This window comes from Anser brachyrhynchus (assembly GCF_964034855.1).
Source record: "Anser brachyrhynchus genome assembly, chromosome: 3".
Classification (NCBI taxonomy): domain Eukaryota; kingdom Metazoa; phylum Chordata; class Aves; order Anseriformes; family Anatidae; genus Anser; species Anser brachyrhynchus.
In genome coordinates, this window is record NC_137696.1 from 66,784,095 (window position 1) to 66,796,241 (window position 12,147).

The 12,147-nt window shown below is 35.7% G+C and overlaps 1 protein-coding gene across 2 annotated transcripts in view; it reads left to right on the forward strand.

Moving 5' to 3' along the window:
* MED23 (mediator complex subunit 23) overlaps nt 1-12,147 on the forward strand; it is a 37,435-nt gene that overhangs the window by 4,883 nt on the left and 20,405 nt on the right. Inside the window, exons 8-13 of one of the 2 annotated variants that reach the window (XM_080583821.1) lie at nt 75-144; nt 1,799-1,911; nt 3,140-3,235; nt 3,830-3,847; nt 10,295-10,495; nt 11,968-12,111. In XM_080583821.1, coding sequence (XP_080439947.1) covers nt 75-144; nt 1,799-1,911; nt 3,140-3,235; nt 3,830-3,847; nt 10,295-10,495; nt 11,968-12,111 — 642 coding nt within the window. The remainder of the gene's footprint in view (nt 1-74; nt 145-1,798; nt 1,912-3,139; nt 3,236-3,829; nt 3,848-10,294; nt 10,496-11,967; nt 12,112-12,147) is intronic. The other variant, XM_080583822.1, reaches the window with a different exon arrangement.

Sequence of the window (12,147 nt, forward strand, 5' to 3'; positions counted from 1 at the left end):
TTTTTTAGTCTTAAATATTCTGTATCAATATATGCAACTTAGTCTTATTTTTTTTTTCTCCTTTTCTCATCCAGTTACTAGGTAATTTAGTATCGGATTTTGTGGATACCTTCAGACCCACAGCAAGAATAAATTCCATTTGTGGTAAGAGAATGACTTGAATTCACTAAATATTTTGTTTCATATAACCTTTTGGGGCATATATTCATCTAAGCGAAATGAATCAGAGCTTATGTTTCATGTAGTATCTTTCCTTTTGTTAGTTTATTTTCGGACTTGCTTCTCGTCAGTTTTTGCTTTGAAGGGGAAAATTGATATTGACGAGGTTAAAATCATTCAAGCTGATAGCAGAAGTGTACTTTTTGTTACGTGGCTGTGTAGTTTCTATCTACAGTAGACCTTAAGAAAATCATAGCTTTTCTACATTTAAGGATTTTGAGATAATACAGATCCACCGGTATGTCAGTCATAGAATGTTTCCTGTTTTCAATTTCCATTGGAGCTTTAGTAGCTGCTCAGTTTCATCCCTATTGTGGCAAAGTTCTCTGTGCACTTCCTAGTTCAAATGAGTACTGGCTCTCTTCTTTCATGAAGGAAAAACTCACCTTCATTTATTGCTAGAAATCAGAAGAGCGAAAGTTTGCTGTTTTAATTGTGATGCATGTTGTGGTTTTCTTTAAAAAGATAAAGATTTCTTCTGTTTGCTTTGGGAATTAAGTAACTTTATGACAGTTGCATTATTTCTTAGCTCTAAGCAACTTTTATTGCAACTGAACTTAAAGAATGAAGAGATTAAGAATGTAAAATCATAATGTCCCCAAGCATTTTGATTACAAAGCAGGTAGTTATTTTGCATGTATAAAATGGTTAAGGGGAAGATGCAAGTATTTTATACTTTTTGTTTCGTGTGATCGTGTTATGGTTGCTCTGGACAGTAGAAGTCATGGAATTTGAACTAAGAATTATATTTAGGTCACAGTTAGGGCACCTAAATTTAGATGCTTATACATAGGTGCACTAGGGGCTCAGACTAGATCCTTATGGTTAAACAATTGAAATACGTCCCAAGTCTCTAATCTATACTACCTAATGAGTCTAAATTTATCCTCCAAAAAACTGTTGGTGTGCAGTCAGCTGAATCACACTGGCCTACGCTGACATAGTTGACTAGATTTCCTGCGACTGCGGGAGGAGCACAGACACTTGTATTTGACTAACATCATCTTGAATGGAATCCTGCCCACGGTCTGTCTTAGGGGATGAAAGAAGGAAAAGGGAAAGAATAGGTTACATACTTAAACTAGTTAATACCACTTTTGTTGCAAGGGCCAGTGTACTAAAAGTTAATCCCTAGGCCAAGCAATGGCATTAGAACAGTCTTTGGGTAAACTGAAAAGTCTTTGGGCACAGAGGTTACTCCTCTAAAAATGAAATAAAACTGACAATTTGTGGAGCACTATTTTTTTGTGTGTGTGGTTTGGCATACAGTATGAAGTGCTATGATTTTTCCCCATGGGAAGTAGTGTTTCTTTTAGATTAATACTTGCAAATATTTTCATGTTCAGGGTACCCAATCTGAATAGAAGGGGATTTAACTCCTTAGATATTTTGTTAGTTGAAAAGTTGAACTTTCTGTTGGGAAAAATAAATCAGCTTGAAGCAATCCTGTGGTAAAAAGCTATAAACAATGGAAATTTAAGGAGAGCATAAAAGTGGCTGAGGCTACTTTTTGCATCAGAATGATTAATAATAGGCCAATTTCACTGTTTTAGAATTCATAATGTTTCATTGCATGTAGGTCGCTGTAGTCTTCTTCCTGTGGTAAATAACTCAGGTGCCATGTGTAACTCCTGGAAGCTGGATCCTACAACCCTTCGTTTTCCTTTGAAAGGTCTCTTACCATATGATAAGGTATGCCTTATTAAGCTTATTAAACCTCTTTATGTTCTGGAAATACAAAGGTTTTATATTCTATGGGCGGGGGGAAAAATTCAGCTGTGAATATCCTATTGTTCCAGCTAGCCTAACATTAGAGTTGTAGATGTTTTCCCTGTGTTATGTATTTCAATGACCTCCGACTGTATGTGGAGGACCTTTAAAGTAGCATGTGGTGTAACTGCTGCCCAGGAGGCTGAAGAAAAAGTTGTTTCATGTTCTTTGTTGGTGTGTGCTTCTGGGAGCAAGCGGGAGCAGAGAATTGATTGAAAAATAGTTTAGCAGTGAGGAGACGAAAGAGAATGGGAAGGTGATTTCTTCTTTTCTGTGCTCTTTGTTATTCCATGGCAAAGATACATTTGCAATTCAAATGTAAATATGTTAGCTTATTTGAAGTTAGAACTCTAGAGTGTGAAGCAGTGGTCTACTGAAAGAAGTTAGCAATGTAAATGATCAGGACAAAAATCCAAGGTATCCCGTCCCCAGTATAGCCTAGGTGTCTAAGGAAGGATATAGAGGATACATATATACATATCTAATGTCGAATACTGTTCATAGTCCGCAGCTATTTTCAGTTTAGGGGGTTCCTGAGACAATCTTGGTTTCTATATTTAATAACCATTTCTTTTCCAAATACTTGTTCAGTCTTCTCTTGAGCCCACGTAAACTGTCAGTATCCTCAGTATCCTTTTGACAAGGAGTTCTACCCTTCAGCTTTGTTGCATGAGCTGTTGGCTTCTATTTGTTTTAAATCACGCTTCAGATAACTTTTTATTTAAAGTGATTCAGATGTTGGAAGATACAGTGAGCAGTTCCATATCTGCTTTCTTCGTGCCACTTGTGATTTTTATGAATCTTGATCATGTGCTTCCTCAGCAGTCTTACCTAGCTTCCTTTCAGTTCTTGATGGTCTTCCGGAGTCCTGCTCACAGTTTTCCAAGGCTGTTTTCAGAAAGCATGACACCCTGTTACTGGTTTTAAAGAATGTCTTTCTATCTACTCCCCATAACATCTCTAAAGAATTCTAAAGAGTTGCAATTATTTCCTTCTTTCTTTTGGGTATCAGAGAGCAAAAAGATTTGCATAGGTAGATCTGCATAGATAAAACACTTGTTACATTGCTAACTCAGTTAAATGATAGTATTAAACTTAATGTTGAGGCAATATATGTTTGTATATGTTTGCCTTTTTTTTTTTTTTGAAGGATCTGTTTGAGCCGCAGACTGCTTTGTTGCGATACGTGCTGGAGCAACCGTATTCAAGAGATATGGTCTGCAATATGCTAGGTCTGAATAAGCAGGTACTGTACTGTGCTGTAACACGTGGTTTAAATCTGCATAGAATCTGCACTATTCTTTTTCTCTTTTCTTTGCTATAGCTAACTAAGCAAAACAGTTTAGGTCCAGAGAGTGATTTTTTTATTATTTTTACTATTTTATTTTTATTTTATTTTTTAATGAGATCATATTAGGTTAATTGGACACTGTTGTTCCTATCATTTGGATATTGCTTTACGAATGTTAAATTAAAAAGTAGAGATTTAAAATATGATTTTTTTTTGCATTGCTTTTTTTTCCTATAAGGCCAGCCTCAAGTACACCCTTGACAGACAGTAGGAGACTGCTAGCTCAAAAAATCAGCTTGACGGTTACTGTTCCTGTTTTTAATTCTCAAAATGTTGTATTTTGTTGTATTGGCATGTTACAGTACTACAATAGTGGAACGTTGGGCTTTGCTTTATTATGTTTTTTCTTTTATACGTTAGAATGGGGGGGCTTAGTCTGACTTGGGGATCCTTGAGGCTGGCCTCATAGTCACTGTTTTGTCTTTTCTTTTTTTCTTCCTTTATTTTTGTTCTGTCCTGTCTTGTCCTGCCCATCCTCCAATGCTCTAGACCTTGAACATTGCTCAGGTATGTTCACAACCTTACTGTTGTATTGTGACTAACGATACGCTGGCCGCTTTGTAGCCACTGATTCCAGTTAGAGAATACATGTACAGTCAGGGCTTGAAATTGGCAGGACCATTAGACAAGGGCAAATTGTCAATAAAATCTCTTCAGATATGAGAGATGTAGCATAAAACCGACAGTCAGTGGTCCTTTGGTCCTAAGATTTTGATTGGAATGGACTGCTACCATTACCTTTACCAGTCATAAGTACTTTTATTGCTGGAATTTTCAGACAAAGAGAAACTCTTAGTTCAAGACTTCTTTCCTTATGCAGGTGGAAAAACATCCACTGCACTCAATTGTAAAATTACAAAGCTGTAAATACAATCTTTGTTAATATATATATATATATAAAAACAAAACACATTTAAAAAAAAAAAAAGCATTAGGAAGTCTCTGTAACAAACTTCCCAACAGGCAATTATAATATATTCTTCAAGCTAGGTGAAACACAGTAGTGTGATAAGTAGTTCCTTAAAATTTGGACTCTACCTGTGGGGTTTTGTTTGTTTTTGTTTGTTTTTGATTTAAAAAAAAAAAAAAGGCAAGCCTGAGCAAATCAACCAAGTAGACTTTGTTCAAAATTTGAAATATAGTACTATATTTACAGTTGATCCTTTGTTACAATAATAATTCCTCTCCTATTTAAAAAAAAAAAATCATTTCAAGCTTTATAAAATGGCGTTGCTGTTTGCAATACTATAGTGAAGGTTGTGTCAGTGTTTCCATTTAAGAAACTTTTTTCAGATTTTTAACTTGACTATAAAATTCACATGATCCTGAAACCTTGTGTACATTTTCTATTGTAAGTGAAATACAGCAATGCTCCAGTGCTCTTTCTGGGTTGAGACAATATTTTGGAATGCACAGATTCCTACCTCTTGGCAAACAGTACTATACTGTTGTATTCAACGGTCTTCTGTATTTGAGACGCTTAAAGCAGCTGAAATGGTAAACCTCAGAAATGGGCTGCTAGGTTTAGCGTTCAGATGAGTAGTATTTGTATTTTGTGTCTTTTTCTGTGTCTACATTTAGATAATAAATCAAACTCTTCTTGTATGTATATTGTAGCTGGTAAATCATACAAGACTACAGAAAAATAAATATTGAGCCTATTTTATTCTTCTATTTGTGGTCTGTGCCTTACAGTCAAAAAATATCAATGTTAAAAATGCTGATTTTTTAGTCTTATTTTCCATCCTCTAAAAATAGTTGATGGAAATTCAGTTGAATTAATGAAATATATTGAAGCATACTTCTTAAAACTTGCTTAGTAGCATAAGAACTTCTACACAAAGTTTCAACCTGGCATGAAATTTTATGGCCAAGGAACAAACTTGAAGAATGTAGCTTATAAAGGAAATGCTGACAGAACATGAACTATAGCTGTGCTGCTACAACTACACCAGCGTAAGGATGTTTAGGCTGCTGTGATTCAAAAATGCAAATTTAGAGTAGGGTGGTGTAGTCGTATAGAACAGGAATACTATATGTTCTACTGAGACATTGATATACTCTGTTTAAAACTGTGAAAAACATTACAATTTTAATCACTTTTTAGGTACAAATTAATGTTAGAGCTGAATTTGTTAATGTAGCCAGCTGATAAAAAAAAAAAAAGTAATAGCGTGCGCTTCACAAGTTGTGTTACTGCGTTGGTGTTTTCAGTAAAATGGCTGATAATTTTGTATTTTATACGTAGAACTGGACTAACCTCTATACGTTGATTGTCACTGTAATAAAAGATGCTTAGCAATGCAAATAGTTCCAAGTTTGTTTCAAAAATGAATATGGAAACACCTCAAAGTGATGATCAGGCATTCCTTTTTATTTATATGAAGCTGCTTGTATGCCCTGTCAACTATTCACACAGATCCAGTTGCAGGATTGGAGCCTTCATTTGAATCTTTTGGCATCACAAACTAGGTATGGTTCAGCAAATCGGAAATTTGCCCTAGTTCTCGAATATTCTTGAAGACGAACAATGAAATTCTCTGGTTCAGTCTTAACTAAGCAGATGTGTGTTAGAAAAATGTTCACTCAAACCGTCTCTGAGTTGTGTAGAAAATACATATCCAGCTGTCCTGCTAACCTTGAGAAACAAGAAGGTAAAATCTGGTATGTTTATGGATTCATATGTTCCTTTCAGGAATTTAAGTTTTGTTGTGGGATTTTTATGAGCTTTTTATACTTTTACCAAGTCTATGTATGGCTGTAAGTCCAGAGGCAGTAATACAGACTTCAGAATACTCCTTCTGTTGGACTATGGGGTTGGATTTTTTTTTCCTGCTAGTGTATACTTCTATGTGTGGTAGTATTTTCTTTTCTACCTGTGTGAACTGGTTTATAGGAAGGAGAGTTTTAATTTGCATTTTATCATGTCACTTCATATATATGGGTAGTACTCCCAATACTTACTTACCTTTTGACTAATTTTGTTGAGGTATTTAACAGTCTGCGTGGGTTTGGGTTTTTGGGGAGTTTTTTGTTTGTTTTATTTGGAAAATGCTTAGAGTGTCTTACATTGCCAAATTAAGACTCGGTTTAGGGACCATATTTAAGGGAATACTTAAAACAGTTGATTCTTTAAATCAAACTGCAGTAATGTCTTAAAACAGTCATGAAATTACTTTTGAACATTTTGCTTTATATTATTACCTTCTCTGTACGTACAGATTTGCATGGAAAAAAAAAGTCCTTTTTGAATAATTGAATCCTTGAATAATTAATCTGGATGGCACTGCAATCTTCTAAAAAATGAAATTTACTTAAGTTTAGATTAAACTTTGATTGGTCTGAGTTGGGGAAACTTTGAGAAAAGGAGGTAATTTTTCAGGTGTCTTGTTTCTATAATGTTACACAAACTTTTAATTAGGACATACTGTAGTAGTGATTTTGCAAGTTGCCAGTGGTGATCTGCAGCTTTGACTATGAGATTATCTGTACTGTGCTGGGTTCAGGTGGGTGTGTAGTTGTAATCTCTGCTAGCTACAGACCAGAATAGTTTGCTTAGGGAAGTTGTTTATTTGATGTCTGTCCATGTATCGTGGAAGTGGAATTAAAATATCAAGTGAAAGGAATGACATAATGCAAAAAATGACTTCTCCTTTTATTTTTGAAGTATTATATATTGATGTTGGGGACTTTCTGGTATCAGTGTTAGCATGGCAAAGTACTAAAACTAAGGGGTGTGATTACCTTTTTTGATACATTTCTGATTGTGTGTTGAGACCTCTTGAGTGCAATTTCCTTGTTCAATCTTACACCATTTTTAATGAGGAAAACTTCAAAATGCCCACTGAGCTTGGTAGAAATAGAATCAGGTGTAATATAAACAACAAACTGTAGGGGCTCGTTTTGAATCTTGGCAGCATACGGTTGTGGAAAATGGAAGTGAGAGGGGGCTGTAGTTCTGTTCTGTGTCAACTACTTTAGCCATTTAACTTATGCACTTTGAATTTGACTTCTGGAGATACCCGTTGCTCAACAGGACTCTTTGGCTCTGAGGTGTGATCTCCTGAATCCACTATTTATTAAATATTTTCAAGCTAAATGGTGTTTCTTTAAAATATTTGAAACAATAATAACCTGCAGGTAGCCTTACTGACTTCTTAAAATAATTCTCTTATAGGGAAGTCTTTTAACAAAAAAAAATGAAAGACAATTGAAGCTTTGATCTGCTACAGAAAGGTACCACTGGTCCGTTAGAGGGCTGGTCTTGAGAGAAATTTTAGCGTCAAATTGTCCTGGTAGTACTTTTTTTTTCCTGTATCTCTTTATCATTTAATAACGTTTTCAATGACGTTGTGTATTTGTCAGATATTTAAAGGTTATTTTCAGGAGTGAAATGGAGAGTGTTTACTTTATTCACATTTTTGTAATTTGGTTATTTCATTTATTATTTTTAAAGACCGAAGCATAGTGGTTTTTACCGCTGTATTTTTCCATATGTAAAAATATTTCCAAAATCCCAAATCAGTTTCTATTTGTTTTTAATTTTGAAACACAAATTCCTGTTTGTTTGAGGAAAATCAGCCCTCACCTCTATTTTGTTCATGTCTCAATGCACAGAGAAGTTCTCTTTCAGTTATGAGTAGCTAATAAAATAAGACCCCAATCCTGCAAAGACATAGGCAAGTGTAGTATTTTATTTCTGAGCGCTCCAAAACTCACAGATAGAAAATTTCTGCTTAAATGCGTTCGCTGAAAATAGAGAAAAAAAATGCCAGAAAACTTATTAAAGAAGATAGAATAATAAATACTGCTATGTTTATCACAGAATATTGTAAAGCAATAAAAGGATGAATTTCAGAATAAAAGAATGAATTTATTTTACTAGTTTCCTGGCTCCTAAACCTTACCCAGTCTTAGAATTATTGAGAATACTGAAAATTCCTACTGGAAATTCTGGCTTTCTTTTTAACAGTAATATTTTCCTGTTGTATTCTTTCAATAACTTTATCCTAAATTAATATAGCCTAACATGATTAGGCTTTTGGACATTAACCCAGTGCTTAGCAAACTATTAAATTTCAAGCCCTGTACGTAGTAGTTTTGCATGCTGGATTATAAACTAGTCTGTAGTCTTGTCTGTTGCACCCTGCTCTGCTTCATAATTAGTTGCTTGGTGAGGGAGGGGGGGACTGGGGGAGAAGGGGATAACAGAAACAAAAAGCACAACAAACCGAACGAAACCAAAGTATTCTCAACTGATGATGTTAACATTGCTCTCTGTAAACCTGTAGCGTGGTTGATCTGTGGCAATGGCATTGGCATTGTGTACTGGAAGAGAAGGTGAAACAGTAACCGGTGCTTTCTATTCTAGTTAGAGGTTTGTGTTAAGCATGCTTCAAGAAAGCACAGCTAGAATTGTAGCTTTCTGCAGTTTGGAGCCGGCAAAGAGCATGCAACAGGGGATGCTGTTCACTATATTTTGCCAACTTTTCCCATTCGTGCATTTTATGTTCAATTTAAGAGAATATTTTCTTTTTGTTTTCCTTGCAAAAGATTGCCATCAATGAAAGTTAGAACAAGCATCCCCTTTGAGCATCTCTCTTTCCTTTTATTATTTCTTACTTTATTAATTAAAAGGTGTTTTTAGGCTGCCTGGCTAGTAAGTCAAAGAACTCATCTAAGGCATCTAAACTCATCTAAACTATTTTATGAATATTTGGGTAACCTTTTAAAACTTTTTTTTACATATGCCTTTTTGCCTTTAGAAAGGGACCTTGCATTTTCATGATTAGTGTTTGAGCAGCTCAGTTCCTTTTCTTTTGTATCATTTAAAGTAATAATGTTTTCTTTAAGGCTGCATTATGTTACAGGCACCAGATGTAAAAATAAAAAAAAAAAAAAGAAATAGAAACGTGACCATTCCTGAAGAGAGACTGTAATGAAACAGGCAGAGGTTAGATTAGTTCCATAGTTCTAGCATTGTCTGAAGTAAATTAAATTCCACACAGCTTTTTGTTCTTAGTAATAGCAGTTTGTACCACTAACTGTACAAATACAGAGCAATACAAGGTTGTTGCACTATGCTTAAATTTAATACTTGTGATCTGAGTTCCAAACTGCTAGTTGGCCTGGCTTATGTACATCAGTGCAAACATACAGATCTGAATGTATAATGCGTTCCTTACTTGATTGTTGTTGAAGGTCATTACAGGAGGTGTGTTATTTTAAGTGATTTGTATGATTGCGTACCTCGCTATGGAGATTGTGGCCGTCTAAATCCAACATGTAAAGTGTTCAGCACTGTAATACATAATTACTGTTCTATGCATGGTATATAGAACACGCTGGTTACATCAGATTAACTTTCAAGTCTTCTTGATCTTGCCTTGTACCAGGTGGTCCTGTGTCAGTAGGACTTCTAATTTTAGGGGTACTGACCGGTTCATTCTGCTGCTAATTGTAGGTGAGCCCAAACAGGGTGAGAAAGAGAAGAAATGGTCATGAAACATCTGTACTGTGTATTGGGATGCTTCCTCTGATTTTGTCAGTATAATTGGTATTTTTTCCTTTATGGTGCTTTCTGCTTTTGAAATGTACTTTACAAGGAAGAGGAAAAAGAACAAAAACCATGTTAAAAGAATATTTTTTTCTGTAAGTGCAAGATCATAAAAATAACATTGGGCATGAATTTCTTTAAAATACAGACAAAAAAAAAAGTCTTTTTTGGTGCACTGGTGATATGTGTTATGGAACCGAGTAGGGAGTTACCTAAAAATCATCATGACCTGTAACATAGTGCAGCTTTAATACAGTGGCTTATCCTTAACTTAAGTTCAGACTTCATTTCATGCTTCCCAGCCTTCTGTCAAAGTACTGTACTATAACTGCAACTGTACAAGTCCTGAAGTTAATGGCAAGACTTTTGGAATACTGTATCTGATCTCTGCCTTACAGCACAAGCAGCGCTGCCCTGTGCTGGAGGACCAGTTGGTGGATCTTGTGGTGTATGCCATGGAACGGTCTGAGACTGAAGAGAAGTTTGACGATGGTGGAACCAGTCAGCTTCTGTGGCAGCATCTCTCCAGCCAGCTCATTTTCTTTGTGCTCTTTCAGTTTGCAAGTTTTCCTCATATGGTGCTGTCACTCCATCAAAAGGTAAATTATTTGTATCACTCCCAGTTGGTAAGAGAAACTTAATAAAAATTAAAAAGTAATCCTCACCCCTCCCAAGAAGTACATTATGGGTAACAATCAGTTACTTTTATTATTGTGCCCTGTAGAAGCAAGTCAAATTCTCAAGTTACATTGTTGTTAGGTAGGTCTGTTTTCAGTTTGTTCAGTTACAGGGTATTGTATTATATTTCAACTCAAAAAGTGTTAGTAGCGAGATTCGGGAGATAAACTGGCATAATTTAGAAGGTCTGAGTACTGTACTGCTGCATCCAATATACAGTGAAGCTTCAAGCAGAGCAAACAACCTGTGCAGTGTGTGAACTAAAGAAACATGCCTTGTAAATGAAAGCAAGAATTTATGGTTTGTTTAACCAGTCTAATCAGAGTGATTTAATCAAAGATCATTTGTCCAATTACAGTGACATTAGCAGTGACAGTCTACAGTTACTGTTACTTCCTAATAGTAATACTGTTAAAAGTGATACACTTCCTGGTATTTACCATCTCCTTTCTGAATCCTAAAGGTGGTGTTGCCAGTCTTCCATTAAAAAGGATAGGAAGGGTTACAGTAAGCCAGCAACATCCTGAGCTCTCAGCTGAGAGAAGTATGGTGTTCATGACAGGAAAAGGGTGTTCTCACTATATTATCAGCATGTGGCTATTTAGATAAAATTTCTAGCATGCTACACCTTGTTCCATCTTTGTTTGTCCATGGTTCCATGCGTATCCAAATTTACTATATGTAGTATGTTTTACATGTGGAGGATACTTTTTTCCCTGCCCTTTTTGGTAGCCCTAAAATTCAGTTGTTTTCCTATAATGACTGTCAATGAACCTTTGGTAAAGCAAGTCAATGTTATTAAAACAATAGGTGCTATGCCACAAAACTGTACAGATCTAAGCTAAAAATCAAGCTAGGTAAGAGTAGAGGTTGAGTAGAGTATTTGTTATTAGAGAATTGCTGTATCAGATGAACTAAACAAATTAAAATAAAAAAGATACTCGGGCAGGCCCAGAGAGTCCAGATGAAGCAAGTCCAAGTTAGCTGGGTTCAGAAACTTTCTGAATAGTTAGTGTAAAACCTATGGCCTGCCGCAATATTCCTTTTGGCTACAAGGCCACAAAGTGACAGCTTAAGGCCAACATTTAAGAGTCGCTGATTTTTTCAAAACAATGACCCTGGAGAGCTAAATACATTTTAAATCCTACGGTTAACCTTTGTGGCCCTCAAAGTCTGTTTCTCTGTTATGACTAATGCATCCATTTGCCATCTTTCTGAAAATACGACGTGTATTTCTATGACTCTATAATTTCTGTCTATGACCTGCTATAAAATGCCAAATAATCTCTGAAAATTGAAACTATTGCAGCCTGCTTTTCTACTTTCGTGGGAATCATTGCAGTGTTTTTTCTTCTGCATTCAGTATTTGTCTGTTACTGAGTGTTTTTGACAGTTGGCAGGCCGTGGTCTCATTAAAGGGAGAGACCATCTGATGTGGGTGCTACTGCAGTTCATCTCTGGCAGCATCCAGAAGAATGCTCTGGCTGACTTCCTCCCCGTTATGAAGCTTTTTGACCTCCTTTATCCTGAGAAAGAAGTAAGTCTTGTCTATCAAATTGTTTGAATTTCTAAT